At 40.5% G+C, this 20,746-nt stretch overlaps 1 protein-coding gene across 4 annotated transcripts in view; it reads right to left on the reverse strand.

The window, feature by feature from the left end:
* Positions 1–3,326: 3,326 nt before the first annotated feature.
* The window catches only part of setdb1b (SET domain bifurcated histone lysine methyltransferase 1b), a 96,121-nt gene continuing 78,701 nt past the window's right edge, over positions 3,327–20,746 (reverse strand). For all 4 annotated transcript variants that reach the window (XM_060921580.1, XM_060921579.1, XM_060921581.1 and 1 more), the window contains 5 exons: positions 14,192–14,370; positions 14,013–14,100; positions 9,677–9,912; positions 9,359–9,447; positions 3,327–3,911 (listed from right to left, as the gene is read on the reverse strand). In XM_060921580.1, the coding sequence (XP_060777563.1) occupies positions 3,794–3,911; positions 9,359–9,447; positions 9,677–9,912; positions 14,013–14,100; positions 14,192–14,370 (710 nt within the window). In that variant the 3' untranslated portion in view covers positions 3,327–3,793. The remainder of the gene's footprint in view (positions 3,912–9,358; positions 9,448–9,676; positions 9,913–14,012; positions 14,101–14,191; positions 14,371–20,746) is intronic.

Below are 20,746 nucleotides of genomic sequence, written 5' to 3' on the forward strand. Positions count from 1 at the left end.
AAACTCCTTATACAGTGTCTTGCAAAAGTATTCATCCCCCTTGGTGTTTGTCCTGTTTTGCTACATTACAAGCTGGAATTAAAATGGATTTTTGGGGGGTTAGCACCATTTGATTTCCACAGCATTTTTTTTTTTTATTGTGACACAAACAATAATTAAGATGAAAAAACAGAAATCTGGAGTGTGCATAGATATTCACCCTCCCAAAGTCAAGTTCAAAGTGTTTGTCTCATGCACAGTAAGGACATGTCCTCTTCCACAATGAAATTCTTAGTTTGCTGTCCACCATGAATACCAATTACAAATAAATAAATAAATAAATAAATAAATAGGTGGAAGAAATAATACAAAGCAAAGGCAAATGTGGTGCAAAATAAAAGCAAAAACAAAAAAAAAAAAAACCCAGTAGAGTACAAAATAAAGGTAAATCTAGTGCAAAATAGGTAGTATAATACAAAAATAAGGCAATGATCGGACGTAGCAGCAAAAAGGGCAGTAATGTGCAAATATGTGCAAACAAATGTAAACAGTCTATAGTCATAAACTCCTGCCAGCTGTTCAGGAGTCTGATGGCAGTGGGAAAGAAAGAGTTCTTTAGTCTGACAGTCTTACATTTCACACTTCTGTTCCTCTGGCCTGAGGGTAGAAGTGTGCACAGTCCATCCTGGGGGTGGGTGGGGTCTTTGAGGATGGAGGCAGAGGTCTGGGCTTTGATTAGGCCATTCCAAGACATTTAAATGTTTCCCTTTAAACCACTCTAGTGTAGCTTTAGCAGTATATTTCTACGTTGTAGAACCACCTTTTGCTGCAATTCTCTTGGGGTATGTCTCTATTAGCTTAGCACATCTAGCCACTGGGATTTTTGCCCATTCCTCAAGACAAAACTCTTCCAACTCCTTCAAGTTAGATGGGTTGTGTTGGTATACAGCAATCTTCAAGTTATGCTACAGATTCTCAATTGGATTGAGGTCGGGGCTTTGACTAGGCCATTCCAAGACATTTAAATGTTTCCCTTTAAACCACTCCAGTGTAGCTTTAGCAGTATGTTTAGGGTCATTGTCCTGCTGGAACATGAACCTTCGTCCCAGTCTCAACCCTCTGGCCAACTCAAACAGGTTTTCCTCCAGAATTGCCCTGTATTTAGTGCCATCCATCTTTCCTGCCCCTGCAGATGAAAAGCATCCCCACAGCATGATGCTGCCACCACCATGCTTCACTGTAGGAATGGTGTTCTCAGGGTGTTGGGTTTGTGCCACACATGGCATTTCCCATTATGGCCAAAAAGATCAATTTTAGTCTCATCTGACCAGAGAATCTTCTTCCATGTGTTTTTCAGAATCCATGTGATTCTGAAACTGAGAGCACACGGCATGGCACATGGTCTTCTGTAGGACCAGCCTCTTTGAGCTGTCAGGAGTCAGTTGCTGGTGCCATGTTTGTATTCTTGCGAGTCCTGAGTTCAGACAGATGTTTTCTCGTAGACTCCACCATGTCTGGGAACAGTCCACTAGCTTAAATATCTCCACGAATTAAACTATTTCTGCAAATTCAACAGTATAGTGTCATACAGAGGGTCATACTAGCTTGTAGGTGACCCATGATCTGCTGACAGAGAGACTCTGTGGGTTTGAGAAATTGTATGAGCACACAGAGCATTGGATCTGCCTAACTCACACTGATGCCACTGCTGTGCTGCAGGTTCCTTATTGTAACATTCTTCTTATGAGACACATTTGGCTGAATCTCCCAAATGAGAGTCCAGTGCATGTAGCATAGCATTATACACAGATTTAATAATGGATATTTGTCAAATTCTCACGAGCATGTACTGAAATACCAAAGTGGAATGAAGTTCTCTCTCTTTGTACCAGTACACTTTGAGAGCTAAGGCTCTCAACAGTTTTTTCTTTTGATTTTTGTTTTCCCACTGCTTTCAGCCAATGCAACATCCATGTTTTGATGTTGGTGGTAGTGAGCACCATCTCCCCATAGGTGTTCAATTAGGTTTAGATCTAGTGATGGTGAACGTTATAGAATATATGATTTACAACATTTCCATACTCATCAACCTGTTCAGTGAATCCCTGTACCCAGTGGATGGGGGTGGAGTCATGAAAAGAAATTTGTACTTAGGACCTAAACCTTGGCAGCAAAATAAATGCCTCTCACAGCATACAAGTTGTTGCTTTAATTTGTCCTCTGATTAAATGTAGCAATCAGTGACCAAGAATTCTCATATGAGCTGAGAAAAAGCCCTCTTTTTTTCTCTGCCAGAAAACGGTGGAGTGCTCCCTCTGGGTTGGGAGGGAGTTGCTGCCTCAAGTGAAGGAGTTCAAGTATCTTGGGGTCTTGTTCACTAGTGATGGTAAAATGGAGCACGAGATGGACAGGTGGATTGGGGTGGCGTCAGCAGCAATGCAGGCATTGTACCGGTCCGTCATGGTGAAGAGGGAGCTGAGCCGGAAGGCAAAGCTCTTGATTTACCAGTCAGTCAGTCAGTCAATCTACATTCCAACCCTCACCTATGGTCATGAGCTTTGGGTAGTGACCGAAAGGACGAGATTGCGGGTCCAGGCGGCTGAAATGAGCTTTCCATAGGGTGGCTGGGCTCACCCTTAGAGATAGGGTGAGGAGCTCAGTCATCCAGAGGGATCTTGGAGTAGAACTGCTGCTCCATGTCAAAAGGAGTCAGCTGAGGTGGTTCAGGCATCTGATAAGGATGCCTCCTGGGCACCTTCCTTTGGAGGTTTTCAGGGCACATCCATCTGGGAGGAGACCTCGGGGTAGACCCAGAACATGCTGGAGAGATTATATATCTCATCTGGCCTGGGAGCGCCTTGGAATCCCCCAGGAGGAACTGGAAAGCATTGCTGGGGAGTGGGACGCCTGGAATACCCTGCTGCCACCGTGACCGGACTTTGGATAAGCAAAAGAAAATGGATGGATGTTGCTCAGAAATTTGTATTCATGCCTGAAGGATGCAAAATGTGCTCAATCTCAGTCTTGGTTCGGCTTAGAAACATGACCATCACCTCTATGCACTCAACTGGTGAATTAGTGGATTAATAAAAAGGGTTATTATACAATTTATACGAAAGAAAATTTTGGTGGTTCAATTACTGGCGTTGCTCATGATTTAACAAATCGTTTAATATACCGTAGACATTACAAGTCAATTAATATACCTGATTAATATAATGTACCAGGACTTACCTGTAACGCATTAGCAGTTGACAGTGTGGAATATAATGTTGAATGACTTAAATTGTACAATTTTTGTCCATCCAATTATGTTTTGAGTTATATCAAAAGAAAAGGCAGGTTGCTTATGAACAAAAATTTATTATGTTGCGTAGTACAGTTTGCTTTGTCCTTACAAACACAACGAATGCGGAATATACAGACAACGCATATACGGTGGCTTATAAAAACTGTGAAGCAAAGAAAACAAGTTCAATGAGCACTAATTCATAAGCTAAAAGAGATCAGGAGAAGAGAAAAGCATAGAGATGAGGCTTTTCATAGAAATTTATGAAATGCAGGAAATACTCATGTATGCACAACATAGTGTGGCCTTTCTTGGATTTAAGGCAGTGCTTAATGAAGGATGGAAGGAATTAAGGGCAATCTTGCAGCGAGAGTGAGCACCTGACATTTTCTGTTTCATATTTCATTCACAAATCAGTTCACTCTGCGTGATCCTCAAATGACAAATAATATTGTAGATTCCTAAAAACAGCACACGTACAGTCTATATGTAGGTGTGAAGGTAAATAATCTGTAAAAGTGTGTGTTAGAGCAGTCGTCCTCGGCACTCGGTGGAACCACAGCAGCAGAGCAGCTCTTTTCCTTCCACACTGCCAACCTCATAGTTATAATCCCATGTCAGCTCTGTTCCTGCACGGATTCTCCTGTAGATACAAAGTGTAGACGCCATTAGTACATACAAGACACAGTATACAAACCTACAGAGCACTCCACTATTATCGGCACTCCTTAAAAAGATTAATAAAAAGGGTTAGAACAAAAAAAAAATCCACCTTTTGGTGAAGTCGCTTCATCTCGCACTGAAAAAATTAGACAAATCCAACCCTTAATTCAAATAAATTTATTCAGAGAAAAAACACATGCCACTATTATTGGTGCCCCTGAATGAGTTAAACAGCACTGAGTTTTATCCTATACATTTTATAAGGTTGGAGATACAGAGCAGGGCATCGGAGCCCATTACTCTTTACACAATCTCTCCAGATCATTCAGGGTCCTCGGCTCTCTCCTCTTCAGCTCACCCCACGTTTTCAAATGGGGTTCAGGTCAGAGGACTGAGATGGCCAGGGCAGAAGCTTGATTCTTTGCTCAGTGAACCATTTTTGCATCGAGTTGGACACATGATACGGATCATTGTCCTGCTGAAAGATCCAATGACAACCCAGTTTTAGTTTCTTGGCAGAGGCAACTGGATTTTGATTTAAAATGTCCTGCTATTTCATGGAGCCCATGATGCCATGGACCCTAACAAGGTTTTCAGGGCCTCTGAAAGAAAAACAGCCCCAAAACATCACAGAACTTCCACCATATTTTACAGTTGGGATCGGGTTCTTTTCATTATAGCCATCCTTCTTTTTACACCAAACTCACCGCGAGTGTTTATTGCCAAAAAGCTCCATTTTTGTTCCATCAAACCAGAGAACAAGGTTCCAGTCAAAGTTGTAGTAACGTTTCACAAACTCCATGTTTTTCTGGCATAGCTTCCAAATACTCTGTTGGCACTGAGGTGGAGTCTGATGATGGTTTTGAGACTTGGAAAACCCAAGATTTTACTTTTTCTTGTAATTCACCAACAGTGGTCCTTGAGGGTGGTTTTTGCTTTTCTTACCCTCTTCTCTGTACGTGGGGCAAAATAAATTTTGGTCCTCTTCCAGACAAGTTTGTAACAGTTCCAGTTGGTGTCCATGTTTTTATTATTGCCCAAACAGTAGAAATGGGCATTTTCAAGGAGTAATATATATGAACATTCCCTAACTTATGGAGGTCAACACACTTCTCCCTCATTTGGTTTGTGTGTTCTCTGATCTTTCCCGTGTTGATGGATGACTAAAGGGATTTGGCTCTGTGTCACCTCATATTTGTACCCGAGTTAATCAGGAAGTCATGGATTACAGCTTGAAAGTTCCTACACACTCCAGTCAACTCGAAAATGTACAATTTAAATGGGAAACATGCTTCAGGTACAGTGTGTTCACTAAATTCCAGGGGAGCCAATAATACTCTCACTTTTTCTTTTGAAAATTATTATTTCTTGATCAGGGATTTGCTTTTCTCCGAATAATTTTTTTTTTTTCAATTAAATGTTGGATTTTTCTCATTTTTTCAATATTAGATGAAAGCTACTTCAGCAAAAGGTGGATTCTAACACTTTTTATTAATCTTTATAATGGGTGCCAATAATTGTGGAGGCCACTGTACAGCTATTGTTATGTCTGTTGAGCTGTTTTCCATGTTCATCTGAAGGTAAATGGTGTAATAATTTAGAAACAACATAAATTAACACCACAAACTCACCAACACAAAATAAGTAAGGAATAAAACATGATGGGGCGTGATGCAGTTACCACCCCAAAGTTGAGGATAACAGCTTTTTGCACCAAAGAAATTTGCCAACAATTACAAATCTTTAACGATTGACAGGCCATATTTTTATTCGTTTAAAGTCACATTTAATGTTATGGAACATCTATTAAACAAATTCTTGCTTGATGTACGTTAGTTATAGCAGCTACAGTCAGTTGCTCCCTCAGCAGTCTTGGTCTCCATTTGTCTGTGCGTCTCCGTCTGTCTCTCTGTGTTTCTTGCCATCTCTCTGCATCTCCATCTCTGTCCATCTGCGTCTCTCTCCCCATCTCCCTCTCTCTCCCTCTCTTCCCATCTCCCTCTCCCCCGTTTCAGTTAATGAAATAGTTCATGTTATGTCATTAATAATATAGTATAATAACAGGTCATGTTATTAGGCATGTCAAATGAAAATTCAAATTGCTTGAAACTGCTCACAGTGAATTCAGAACTGAATTACAGAATTAAAATATATTTCTGTTCTTGAGATATTACAAATCAAAGACTGAAAAAACAGCTTAAATTTTTAGAAAACTGATGTAATATTGTGTACGAGGACAACATGGTCCAAAATGGGCCTCATTAATAAAGGAGATCAAATGATTTTTTTCTTAATAACTTTTCTATTTTTCAAGATATTTGCATGGAAATTGGCAGGCACATAGACGGCTGTACACTGAAAAATTAGTAAAAAACTATTAAGCAAATTAGTATTGATTATGCGAATTAGGTAAACGTTAAAATCGGTACACTCTCTTCTTCAAAGTTTCACCAAATGGCTTTATTTGTGCAATATAAAGCTGATCTTAACTCATTTACACATCACAAAGAAGGAGAAAATCAATGCTAATTATAAAATCTGCATAAATAAGCACTGAACATGATTCGCATCTACCATTCTCAATCAAAATAAAAAAGGAATAAAAGATAATTTCTAATCCCCTCTTTATGCTCTGTAGGCCTTTGTATTTCTAAGTAGGGCCTACTAATGTTTATATGAAAGAATATAAATGATTATTTCGATTAACGTTCACAGCTTTCAAGGTGAACCTCGAAAAAACTGGATGTGACTCTCACAATAAACTGAGCTGAAATTGACACTCGCATTTCTAACTTCCGTTTTTTAAAAAAATATATCATTCCGACCACTAAGAGCTCAATATTTTTCATCAAAACAACTCCAGTTATATTCTAAACTAGTTATTTATTTACAGGAATCAGTTTGATTTGAAAAAATAAGTACAGTTGTGCTTGAAAGTTTGTGAACCCTTTAGAATGCTCTATATTTCTGCATAAATATGACCGAAAACAATTAGATTTTCATACAAGTCCTAAAAGTAGATAAAGAGAACCCAGTTAAACAAATGAGACAAAAATATTATACTTAGCCATTTATTTATTGAGGAAAATGATCTAATATTACATATCTGTGAGTGACAAAAGTATGTGAACCTTTGCTTTCAGTATCTGGTGTGACCCCCTTGTGCAGCAATAACTGCAACTAAACGTTTCCGGTAACTGTTGATCAGTCCTGCACACCGGCTTGGAGGAATTTTAGCCCGTTCCTCCGTACAGAACAGCTTCAACTCTGGGATGTTGGTGGGTTTCCTCACATGAACTGCTCACTTCAGGTCCTTCCACAACATTTTGATTGGATTAAGGTCAGGACTTTGACTTGGCCATTCCAAAACATTAACTTTATTCTTCTTTAACCATTCTTTGGTAGAACGACTTGTGTGCTTAGGGTCATTGTCTTGCTGCATGACCCACCTTCTCTTGAGATTCAGTTCATGGACAGATATCCTGACATTTTCCTTTAGAATTCGCTGGTATAATTCAGAATTCATTGTTCCATCAATGATGGCAAGCTGTCCTGGCCCAGATGCAGCAAAACAGGCCCAAACTATGATACTACCACCACCATGTTTCACAGATGGGATAAGGTTCTTATGCTGGAATGCAGTGTTTTCCTTTCTCCAAACATAACGCTTCTCATTTAAACCAAAAAGTTCTATTTTGGTCTCATCCGTTCACGAAACATTTTTCCAACAGCCTTCTGGCTTGTCCACGTGATTTTTAGCAAACTGCAGACGAGCAGCAATGTTCTTTTTGGAGAGCAGTGGCTTTCTCCTTGCAACCCTGCCATGCACACCATTGTTGTTCAGTGTTCTCCTGATGGTGGACTCATGAACATCGACATTAGCCAATGTGAGAGAGGCCTTCAGTTGCTTAGAAGTTACCCTGGGGTCCTTTGTGACCTCGCCAACTATTACACGCCTTGCTCTTGGAGTGATCTTTGTTGGTCGACCACTCCCGGGGAGGGCAACAATGGTCTTGAATTTCCTCCATTTGTACACAATCTGTCTGACTGTGGATTGGTGGAGTCCAAACTCTTTAGAGATGGTTTTGTAACCTTTTCCAGCTTGATGAGCATCAACAACGCTTTTTCTGAGGTTCTCAGAAATCTCCTTTGTTCATGCCATGATACACTTCCACAAGCATGTGTTGTGAAGATCAGACTTTGATAGATCCCTGTTCTTTAAATAAAACAGGGTGCCCACTCACACCTGATTGTCATCCCATTGATTGAAAACACCTGACTCTAATTTCACCCTCAAATTAACTGCTAATCCGAGAGGTTCACATACTTTTGCCACTCACAGATATGTAATATTGGATCATTTTCCTCAATAAATAAATGACCGAGTATAATATTTTTGTCTCATTTATTTAACTGGGTTCTCTTTATATACTTTTAGGACTTGTGTGAAAATCTGATGTTTTTGGTCATATTTATGCAGAAATACAGAAAATTCTAAAGGGTTCACAAACTTTCAAGCACCACTGTAGGTAAAGCTATGAAAACTCACTTCAACGTCTCCCATGGAGCATAACATCAAAACTAGCAGACGGAAAATTTTGTTGAATACTTCATCAGAAACAGTGAGAGCGAGTGAACATCCCTATAAAAGGTATCTGATTGATATTCATGAGTAACCCAGTCAGAAACTGATCAGGAGAGACAGAGAGAGAGAGAGAGAGAGAGAGAGAGAGAGAGAGCGAGCCTGACCGCTTTCCCGTAACTCAAAAAGCACCGTCAGTTTCCCGACGTCACGCGAGCAAAGCTTTTATTCTGTTGTACCAACTTCAACCTGCCATTACTCCCAAAGTACTGAACAAATCTTAATGAGATATTTCTTTGGAAAGCAGAGATCATACGCTTTTTAAATTCATGATAGAAAATATTCAAGAGTTAAGCAATGACGGATTTGGAAACTTAGATAAGCGCCTGCATGCACAATTTTCACAGCACCACCAGTGAGCGTCTATTATGCCTAATGTTACAGAGAAAACAGAAATTTCAAACCCCTTTGTCTTGAAGACTTTCCCGTGGTGGTGAACATACTATCTGTTAAAAAGTGCTAACACCAGAGACTCCTTTCATAAATGTTAAATAAACACCTCAAAACAGAAACCTCACTTTATCGACGTTTAGAGGTTTTTCTTCTGTCTTAAAAAAGCAAAATCCATTTATTAGTCTTCAATTATGTGGAGTGTCCATCATACAAGTCGCTGTGAATGAGCTGTTACTATAGAAACGATAACGTATTAGAACGAGCACATAAATATTTGAATTATAACTGGCACTACTGTCAGAGCTGCTGTTGTAGAAAATGACTCTACACCTTCTGACCAATCAGATTTGAGAATAACAGCACTGTGGTATATAAATGAAATATCAACATACTTGCTGGCAAAGAAGGCCACCCACGGAAATCGCAAGTCATGTGTGTCCACAAACACATTCTGGACGAAAAGGTTAGGACTGCAGCTATGCTGTAAGATAAGAATAAGATGGGTTAGATAAAGGGGGGGGGGCACAATCTTCTCTTAAATTCCTCACAAAATGGTAGCACATGGCAGTTACAGACTAAAGGCCATGAAGCTTTGCAGTATGAAGTCATACTAACTTAAGACGATGTAGAATTAGGATGGAGGGGGGGAAAAAAAAAAAACAACTAAAAGAAAAATTTTCTGCCTCCAAGATCAGAGGATCAGTACTGACATTGAGGTAGCGTCCAAGGTTGCCCTCAAGTTTGGCATCGATGATGTAACATGACTCCTCCCCATCAAAGAACTGCCGTGTGCTTTTGGAATTGTTGTCTCCGGTACCGCCTCCTTGGCCCTGATTGGCTGCCGAGCCCCCAGTTCCACCACCTCCTGTTTTCACCATCATGCTGTGCGAGGACTTTAAAGCAATGCCTCGCGTCGATTTCACCGCCACCTGCCTCTTCACCACCGCTGAGAGACAGAGAGAGAGAGAGAGAGAGAGAGAGAGAGCGCACACGCGAGTGAGCAAGAGATTAATAGGAGAGTCAAAAAGACCTGGGTGCCTGGGTTCTAGAAAATTTCCATTCAAGCAAAAAAACTGAATATATAAAGCTCTGCTTTCTGCAAAATCTTACCATGAAGACGCAAACCTCAGATTGCAAAGAACAAACAAGATCAACTGTGAGCTACTGCTCACTTGCGTATCTCCCCCCCCCCCCACTCCAGCTTATATCAGAATGTTGACTTCAACAAATAATGAACCCTGAAACAAGTAAGTAAAGAGCCGTGTCTCTCCCCAGGGATTTCAAATAGCATCCTGGGAAACTGGCATTTTGAAATAGCATGTTGCGTCTTGAAATGGCGTCAAAATCCACCCTGTACGTTTCGTAAATACATTCAGTTGGTAAACAGGAAGTGGATGTGCGACAGACCTGAAAACGGTATACACGGTATAGAACCCCAAGCTGAAACACTCTACCAAATATCAAGCAGTTGTGATTTGTAGTTGCTGAGAAAAAGGGGTTTTCGGATGGACAGAGATACAGACGGAGTGGGGGTATTAAATAAATAAATAAATGATATAATCTCTCCAAGACAAGGATTTGAAGCACGACATTTGGACAGGTGCCTTGAATTATGGTGGCTTTTTCCCCTCCTTTTTTTTTTTTTTAAAAAGTGTAACAAAGTCATGTAATTCAATGGAAATCGATGTGTAGTGTGAACAGAAGCAGTATTGCACTGTTTCTGGTGAGAAAACTCTTGTCTAATAAAGAGTTGTTGAATAACTACACACATTGATGCAGTTTGTTTATTTCACGACAAGGTCAGACTGGCCTTTTTTCAGTTTTTGATATGAGGTCATATTGATTTCACACAAAGTTGGGGCCTTTTTCGATTAATAATTTTTTTTTTTCAGGAATACTTTACAGAGAAAATGCTACAAGACAGCCACCAGGGACATTTCTGTGGAAAAGTGGCTTCAAGGTTGATATAAGATTGACAGGTGACTTTGAACATTTAAGAAAGTCTTGCAAAACTCAGAAAAGCTTATGTTCTTCACTTTTATACAAATATTGTTATAAAGCTAAATGAAATTTAGAGTGTATGTAATGCCTCCTTGTACAAAGCAACAATCATTATGTTGACTGACCATGTGTTTTCGAACCATAGCTGATCCAAAAGGCCAGAAATTGATGGAAAATCAATAAGATAAGCCGATTTTATTAATGGAATCTGACGAGACTGAACTGGAAGATCCCGAAGGAGTGCGTGACGTCACACATGTAACAATCTGGGTATCAATTTTGTTCATGTTGCACAGCGGTGGTTAGAGCAGTCTTGATATGGAATCATGTTTTGGAGAGAATTCTGATAGCGATTGGGATTCTTATACGGTATGTCGGATGAAGGGGCAGATGATGATCAAGGGTTTTCTGGAATAAATGGTTATCTTTTCGAGCCCCCAAGACGAGAAACTGCCAGTTCACGACGGTCTTCCTCTGTGGTGCGCACAAGACGGTGAGGTAGAGAGAGAAATATATGCAGAACATGGTGGTTACCTTTCCATCATGTTTTCCTGAACAAAACTAAAAACAAATCAAGTCTTCAAATACTGCAATCTGAGAGCATTTAACACATTTCAGTTAATAATTAAGGATGATTGTGCACGCACATTTTTCTTCCTGTTAAAGTGCATCAGATGTGATAAGATTGGATGTCGCGAGAGTGTAAATGTTGCTCATAACCTTGAGTCTGGTGCACTGTGTGTGAGAGAGAGAGAGAGAGAGAGAGAGAGAGAGAGAGATAATAGGGGAATCGACAAACTGTCCAAATGTCAGATCAAATGTCATTTATTAAAATCAGTGGGTTTCTTTTTTGCTCCAATAATTCCCATGCAGCGTTTCCGCTAGAAAAAAATTCTGCCGGTCATATATTCCATTGTTCCTAATTAGCCTAGTGCAGAAAAATTGGAAGTAGACTAGTAGCTTAAAGAATGACAATTAGACCGTATAAAAATAATGCAACATGTTTATTGGCCTTACTTTCAAATAATTCCATGAGCACTCGTTGCGCAAACGACCCCATGCGTTATTCGCACGAGGTGCCCGAGTTATTTTTAAGAAACGTATCATTAATGATGAACCAGCAATCATCCTTCCCCATATCAAACAAATCAGAAAAAAAATACAGGTTCTTCCTTGTGGTTTAATAAATTAATCCCCCATCCCCACATCAAACAAATAAGACTAAATAACAGCCTAATAATAACACTGTGTCTTGACGTGCACCTGAATGGTGCAGGTTAAATTGTCAAATAGTAGGCTAACTATCAAATTATTCATAACACTGCCTCGTATAATTGAACTCCTACTTTTTACGCTGTTTGGCAGTGTTGAAGTTGGCAGCTGCCGACATGAAATCGAAACTTTGCAGCGTCTCTCCACAACTGGCGATGCGCATATGTCGCGTAACCTTGTTGTCTGAGAGGCGACTTCGCTGCTTCGTCTTGATCCGATTCGAGACAGGGATCACACAGGCTATTTTGGTGAGCTTGGCCCACTCTGGAAATATTTCGTTGAAATCCCGTATGAGGACTTCACAGGCTGTGGCGAATTGCAATCTTCCATAGCCACGGAGCGCTGTCATCACAGCGAGGGCATCTTGTCGCAGGGCCACGGCATCGATAAGAGTGGTGTCTGCAGACTCAACGCTTGTGAAATGGGAAACAACCATTCTGATCGTTACCACCAATTACCTCACATCTCAGCCATGGGAACTTTTCACTCCATTCCGAACGAAACCCCCGACACTTTTGCTTTTTCTCTGGAGGTGGAGCTGTCGGAACATCTGGGACAGAGCGTTGATCATGGGATTCACCATCACCTCTCTTGTGAGTTGCATCTGGCCTCTGAAAAAAAACTTTTAAGGCTAGTCTGCCTGGGACCGGCCATATTTCAACTTAGCCTAGGTATTTGTTTGTTAGCAGAAGATGTTAGCCGCGTTCACTAAACAAAGTGGTTGTCATGTTTATTTTTACGCAGATTACGCTGTAGAATCTTTGCTGCAAACAAACGCTGGTCGGCCAATCACACATGTTCCTTCCGATGTGTTTTTATTAGGTTAAATTATTTTATTTTAATATTGTGTTACTACATTAGACCTAAATGGTAGTATTATTCTGAAATTCAAATTGTGTTAGAGAGACGGGATTATTAGTCAATTTCAATCGGACAATTTGACCAGTGAGATTTTATTTTCTCTGACATTTTTTTTTTTTTCCGGCCAATGTCCGGTAATTACCGGACAACGAAATGTCTGTTCCCATGTGGTCGTTCTGGTGGTGGTGGAACACTTGAAGCAGATTTATTATTAGTAAGTGACACAATCTGTCCGCTTCGTTTGCACAAACCTCACCCACTGTCACTTTAGATCCGCGTTTTTTGTTTTTTTTCTTGGAAATTCGTGAACTGAACGTCCTGTTGTATATGGATTTGAACATCCAAACACAACACAGTGCTTTCCCATCGTTATTTTTGTAAGATTCCTACAACAATATCCAATCTTGGTGAGTAAACAAGCACAGAGTCAGATAAACAGAAATGACCCAGATAACCGGGGTTCCACGTGTGACATCATGCGAGATTAGCCCTGAGGCAAGGCTGCCTTTTTTCTGGGATCCAGAAGCCACAATTTATTGATAGTTTTGCGCTTGATAATAAAATAATTTATATATTATTTTCCCCCCTGCTTTATTAATTCATTTTGGTCATTACTAATGATGTATATTCATTACAAAAAGGCATTACATAACACTTTAAACTCCAATGCTACCAACAACAAACGTTTTATCTTCAAAGCAATGACCATATTGGCTTTAAGGGTCAACACATGTCTAAATATATACATCTTTAACAATATTGATTATGATAATATCAGAAATAAGGACAAACCCTTTAATGCGCGCCCTCAATTTCACGCACAGACAACCTATGCCCACAAATGCACCAATTCAGAATGCAAAAAATGGTTAACAATACATCATTTGGGGTCTCTTTTGGTTTTTCCCTTACCCTGAGTCTTCTTTTCACGCTCTTTGTTGTCATCAGAGCCAGAGCTGATAGTCTGCACATCATCGCTGTCAGACAGGGTCATCACTTCCTACAAGAGGAATAAAAATGAGAAAATCTATGATGGATGGAGAGAGGGAGGAACGGGTAGAGAGAAACAGATGTGGTTGATATCCTTTCACCTTCTTCTCAGTCTTCATCCCACCCTCCATTTTTATATTTGGTGCGCCGGTGGAGGAAGACTGGCTGGTCAGCCATGAGGCCACTTTACTCTTCCCACATTCCTCCGGCACAGGGGGCTGCTTCCTGTCCTCTGTTCCTCCTGCCGACATGCTCAGTCCATCCTTACTGTCTTGACTCTCTGGAGGGAGAAGCACAGAGGAAGAAATTCAGAATTAAAATGCCTAAAATTACTTGCAACCGACTCGACTTTTTTTTTTTGAACACTGGGGACTCGAGACTGGACTCAGACTTGAGGTTTAGTGACTTGACTACAACACTGTTTAAATGTTCCCTAGCAAGTTTCACATTGGGTAGCCATCAACATGTTTCTGGCAAAATTCTGGTTTGATATTTGCTCACTCTTCTTTGCAGAATTGGCAGAGTTCAATTAAATTTGTATTCCTGGTACGGACACGACTTTCAACCATAGTCCATATATTTTCAACAGGGTTGAGGTCAGGACTTGTTTTAAGATTAATGCTAGCCTGTTTTATCCATTCCACATCCAGCTTTGATATGTATTTGCGGTCACTGTCCTGTTGGAGAACACAAGTTTCTGATAGTTTGAGGTTATGCTGAAGAATTCTGAGGTACTCCTCTTTCTTCATCATTCCATTCACTTTGTGCAATGCAGCAGTTCCACTAGCAGCAAAAACAGCCCCAATGCATGATGCTACCACCACCATGCTTAAAGGAGATACGCAGAACCTTTATTTTTAAATACATTTCTGAGTGGATAGTATCTCCATCCTTGACTCTTGTATGCTGCATAAATGGGAATTAAAAATATATATTTTTGAGAGTTAAAATCGACAGCAAAGTTGGCATTCGAGCTGCCCCGCTGAGCCAGCCAGCCAGCCGAGTGCGTGACGTCATAGCGGGAACTGGTTTTAAGGCCGAGGTCTTTGACAGCTATAGACCAAAGTCATATAAATACAACCCCAATTCCAAAAAAGTTGGGACAAAGTACAAATTGTAAATAAAAACGGAATGCAATGATGTGGAAGTTTCAAAATTCCATATTTTATTCAGAATAGAACATAGATGACATATCAAATGTTTAAACTGAGAAAATGTATCATTTAAAGAGAAAAATTAGGTGATTTTAAATTTCATGACAACAACACATCTCAAAAAAGTTGGGACAAGGCCATGTTTACCACTGCGAGACATCCCCTTTTCTCTTTACAACAGTCTGTAAACGTCTGGGGACTGAGGAGACAAGTTGCTCAAGTTTAGGGATAGGAATGTTAACCCATTCTTGTCTAATGTAGGATTCTAGTTGCTCAACTGTCTTAGGTCTTTTTTGTCGTAGCTTCTGTTTTATGATGCACCAAATGTTTTCTATGGGTGAAAGATCTGGACTGCAGGCTGGCCAGTTCAGCACCCGGACCCTTCTTCTACGCAGCCATGATGCTGTAATTGATGCAGTATGTGGTTTGGCATTGTCATGTTGGAAAATGCAAGGTCTTCCCTGAAAGAGACGTCATCTGGATGGGAGCATATGTTGCTCTAGAACCTGGATATACCTTTCAGCATTGATGGTGTCTTTCCAGATGTGTAAGCTGCCCATGTCACACGCACTAATGCAACCCCATACCATCAGAGATGCAGGCTTCTGAACTGAGCGCTGATAACAACTCGGGTCGTCCTTCTCCTCTTTAGTCCGAATGACACGGCGTCCCTGATTTCCATAAAGAACTTCACATTTTGATTCGTCTGACCACAAGAGAGTTTTCCCACTTTGCCACAGTCCATTTTAAATGAGCCTTGGCCCAGAGAAGACGTCTGCGCTTCTGGATCATGTTTAGATACGGCTTCTTCTTTGAACTATAGAGTTTTAGCTGGCAACGGCGGATGGCACGGTGAATTGTGCTCACAGATAATGTTCTCTGGAAATATTCCTGAGCCCATTTTGTGATTTACAATACAGAAGCATGCCTGTATGTGATGCAGTGCCGTCTAAGGGCCCGAAGATCACGGGCACCCAGTGTGGTTTTCCGGCCTTGACCCTTACGCACAGAGATTCTTCCAGATTCTCTGAATCTTTTGATGATATTATACACTGTAGATGATGATATGTTCAAACTCTTTGCAATTTTACACTGTCGAACTCCTTTCTGATATTGCTCCACTATTTGTCGGCGCAGAATTAGGGGGATTGGTGATCCTCTTCCCATCTTTACTTCTGAGAGCCGCTGCCACTCCAAGATGCTCTTTTTATACCCAGTCATGTTAATGACCTATTGCCAATTGACCTAATGGAGTTGCAATTTGGTCCTCCAACTGTTCCTTTTTTGTACCTTTAACTTTTCCAGCCTCTTATTGCCCCTGTCCCAACTTTTTTGAGATGTGTTGCTGTCATGAAATTTCAAATGAGCCAATATTTGGCATGAAATTTCAAAATGTCTCACTTTCGACATTTGATATGTTGTCTATGTTCTATTGTGAATACAATATCAGTTTTTGAGATTTGTAAATTATTGCATTCTGTTTTTATTTACAATTTGTACTTTGTCCCAACTTTTTTGGAATTGGGGTTGTAAAAATTTATGGTGAAAGTAAGAAATACCGTTACCGACTTGCTCAACTAAGACTGATTTGACTTCACTGATTGTGGGTTGACTCTCATTAAAACAGGATAAGTGTTATAACTTATGCAACATACATGTACATGCATGCATTTTCACGGATAAAACATAAAATGCTAATTAAATAATCAGATGAACTGAGACAATTACATTCTGAAGCAAATTAAATAATCTTATACCGGTAACTTAAATTCACCATACAAGTTACATGTATTAATCTAAATGCAGGTAAACAACAATTTTTTTTTTAAATTCAAATGAGAATCACAGCTTACCCGTCTGTGTTCTCGCTTCTTGAAGGCCGACCTTGTGGCCAATTGTTTTGAAGCAATCTGACTTTCAGTTGTTCGTTCAGTTCCCCGTTCATTCGCTTCTTCCATGTAAGGGTGAGATGGCAGCAATATCCAGTGGAGAAATCAGGCGGCTGCTGCTCCACTCATTCTCCATTTTCTCCATACTGTGTACTCCGCCATTACTGCTTGGCTCAGGCAATTACTAAAACCCGGGACGGGACGTCATCGGTTTTAGCAACAACCGAGGGGAGGTCACTGCCTGAGTGATATGTTGCGTCCTGGGTTTTACCAACAACCCTTGGCTCACACTCCGGGAGATCTGGTGCAACTGAACTTACTTTCTTTTAAAAAAATAAATAAATAAAATAAATGCTTTCCTTTTCTTGTAGTTTTATTTAATTGTTGATACTGCACCCTCTTTCAAAACAGGCTTATAGCCAACGCTCCTCAACAGATCAGAGGTCTCGTACGAGTCTTCAGTAAAATGTGCAGAGCAGAGGAGAGACCACTTCGTAGGCACCCAATGTGCCCGTGAACTTCTCGCAAAATGCATCCAAATCTTTGCAGTTTGAACATTCTTGGGCCACGGATACAACGCAAATCCACCTTCTGTCGTGTTGCTGCACTGGCCAGCAACACATCTATGTGGCATGGCGATAAATTAGCTCAAAATGGAGGATCGGAGTTGCAGTCAGCTCTGTGTCTTAGTATAGCGGAAATGGCGATGAGACCGATAGACTTGCTGTGACGTTACGGACGTCAAGGTCATTCACTCCGACCGCTGCCTACTGTATATGAATCACTTTAATCGTAAAAATGACTATATTAGTTTTATTGTTGACGCTTAAAACTATTCCTGTGCCATTCTTGAAGTCTCAAGGCATTTATAAACGAAAGTGAGGCCATGGTTCTGCGTATCTGCTTTAACAGCTGGTACAATGTTCCTCTGTAACACTCGTCATTGTGGCCAAAAACTTGATCTTTGTCTCATATGACCATAAAACATGCCTCCAGAAGGCTTCTTCTTTGTCCATGTGGTCAGCTGCAAACTTTAGTCGAGCTTGAAGATGTTGATTTTAGAGCAGAGGCTTTTTTTCTTGGACAGCAGCCTTTCAATCCATAGCGACTCACTTAACTGTAGACAGCGATACCGGTGTTCTAGGAGCTTCCAGTTCACGGCAGGTCTGTGCCTTGGTGGTTCCTGAGTTGCTCCTGACCTTCCAAACCAATTTCATCTCTGCTGAAGGGGACAGTTTGGGTCTTCTTCCAGCCAAGAGGATACATTTCCCAATAACTTGTTCTTACGCACAACTGCTTGAAATGATCTTGGAATCTATGTTTGTTTAGAAACGGCTCCTAGAGACATTACTGAGTTGTGTGTTGCTCTTTCTATGATCCTCTTTCTCATATTTGCACTGAGCTTCTTGGACTTTTCCACTGTACTGCATGTTGGCCAATCCAATGAGTGCTGTCAATCAAACCCTTTTTATGTTGGCACAGAGAAGCTACCAGCTGGAGTTAATCACGATCCCTAACAGGAAGTTAAGGGGCATTGGCAAGTTAAGACATTTTGGAACTTTCAGAACCACTGAATTAATAAGTGGGTGTTTGTAAGTTTTTGACCCTGTATGTATAATTTTGATCCTGTGTTGATTTCAGAAAACCCAAAATTAATTAAAAACTTGTGCACCAATGTATGTTGTATAATCATTTTGCCACAGGGGGAAAAAAACAAAAACACAAAAAAAAACAACACAGTTTAAAGAAATCACTGAAAGCTCAATACTGCCATTACATTCATGTTTGTACGTAAACTTTTGACTAGACAGATATACAGTCAGGTCCATAAGTATTTGGGCAGTGATACAAGTTTTGTAATTTTGCCTCTGTACACCACCACAATGGCTCTGAAACGAAGCAATCAAGATACAACTGAAGTATAGACTTTCGGCTTTAATTCAAGGAGGTTTAACAAAATAAATAAATAAATAAATAAATAAATAGCATTAAATGTTTAGGAATTACAGCTTTTTTTTTTTTTTTAAACACATTCCCTCCATTTTGGGCGGCACGGTGGTGTAGTGGTTAGCGCTGCCGCCTCACAGCAAGAAGGTCCTGGGTTCGAGCCCCGGGGCCGGCGAGGGGCCTTTCTGTGCGGAGTTTGCATGTTCTCCCCGTGTCCGCGTGGGTTTCCTCCGGGTGCTCCGGTTTCCCCCACACTCCAAAGACATGCAGGTTAGGTTAACTGGTGACTCTAAATTGACTGTAGGTGTGAATGTGAGTGTGAATGGTTGTCTGTGTCTATGTGTCAGCCCTGTGATGACCTGGCGACTTGTCCAGGGTGTACCCCGCCTTTCGCCCGTAGTCAGCTGGGATAGGCTCCAGCTTGCCTGCGACCCTGTAGAAGGATAAAGCGGCTAGAGATGAGATGAGTATCGTGTATGACCTCCGTTTGCTTGCCAGATCGTAGGATTCCGGACCACTCACAAACCAATCAGAGCGCACGATTTGATGGAAACTGGACCACGAAAAAAATAAATACATTTATGTACACCGATACACACTGGTACATCATAACATGCACAGGTTCTAACCTGCACAGACAGTAGGGATGCTAGAGTCTAGACCCACTGTTTACTGCACATAGATCTACAGATGACTAGGCCTACTACTAATAAATCTGATTCATCAAGTGTTCACCATCACCAGAACGACCACATGGGAATTATTAGAGCAAAAAAAAAAAAAAAAGAAACCCATTTATTTAATAAAAAAAAACATTTGATGAGACATTTGGACAGTTCGTCGATTCCCCTATTATCACCCACTTCATATTTTCTTTCAGTAATTACACTGAACAAATGTATGTTTTAAAGATTATATTTCTGCTTTTATTGAGGTACGTGTAAATATTTTCACTATATTTTGCAGCAGCCAGCTTAGATTAAAAATCCACAAACCAATCTGTGTTTCCAGTTCTCTCTGGCTGGTGGTGCACTATCAGCAGTGAGTGGGATTGTCATGAACTGGCATCTGTTTCTCATCTTGGGGGCTCGAAAAGATAACCATTTACTCCGGAATATCCTTGATAAATCATCTGCCCCTTTAACTGACATACAAGAATCCTAACCACAATTAGAATTCTCTCCAAAACGTCATTCTATATCGAGACTGCTCTAACTACTGCTGTGCACAGGAACGAAACTGACACCTGGATTGTTACACGTGACGTCACGCATCCCTTCGGGATCTTCTAGATCAGTCTCGGCAGATTCAGTGAACATCGGCGAATCGTATTAATTGTCCATCGATCAGCTAGGAGTTGAAAACACATGATTGCTGCTTTGTACAAGGAAAAAAAGTGGGGTTTCGGGACATTAACTTCACTTTAATTTGTCATGAAAGAACAAGGAAAACAGGCCATCACTAGTCATGAACCTGCTTATCAGTCCAATTACTTTATCCAATTACCCTTGAGCCGGTGAAAATGGAGGGAATGTGTAAAAAAATGATTAATTCCTAAATGGTTAATGCAATGTTTTTGTTAAGCCCCTTGAATTAAAGCTGAAAAAATCTACACTTCAATCACATCTTGACTGCTTCACTTCAAATCCATCGTGGTGGTGGTGGT

Source organism: Neoarius graeffei, chromosome 5 (assembly GCF_027579695.1).
Source record: "Neoarius graeffei isolate fNeoGra1 chromosome 5, fNeoGra1.pri, whole genome shotgun sequence".
NCBI lineage: Eukaryota > Metazoa > Chordata > Actinopteri > Siluriformes > Ariidae > Neoarius > Neoarius graeffei.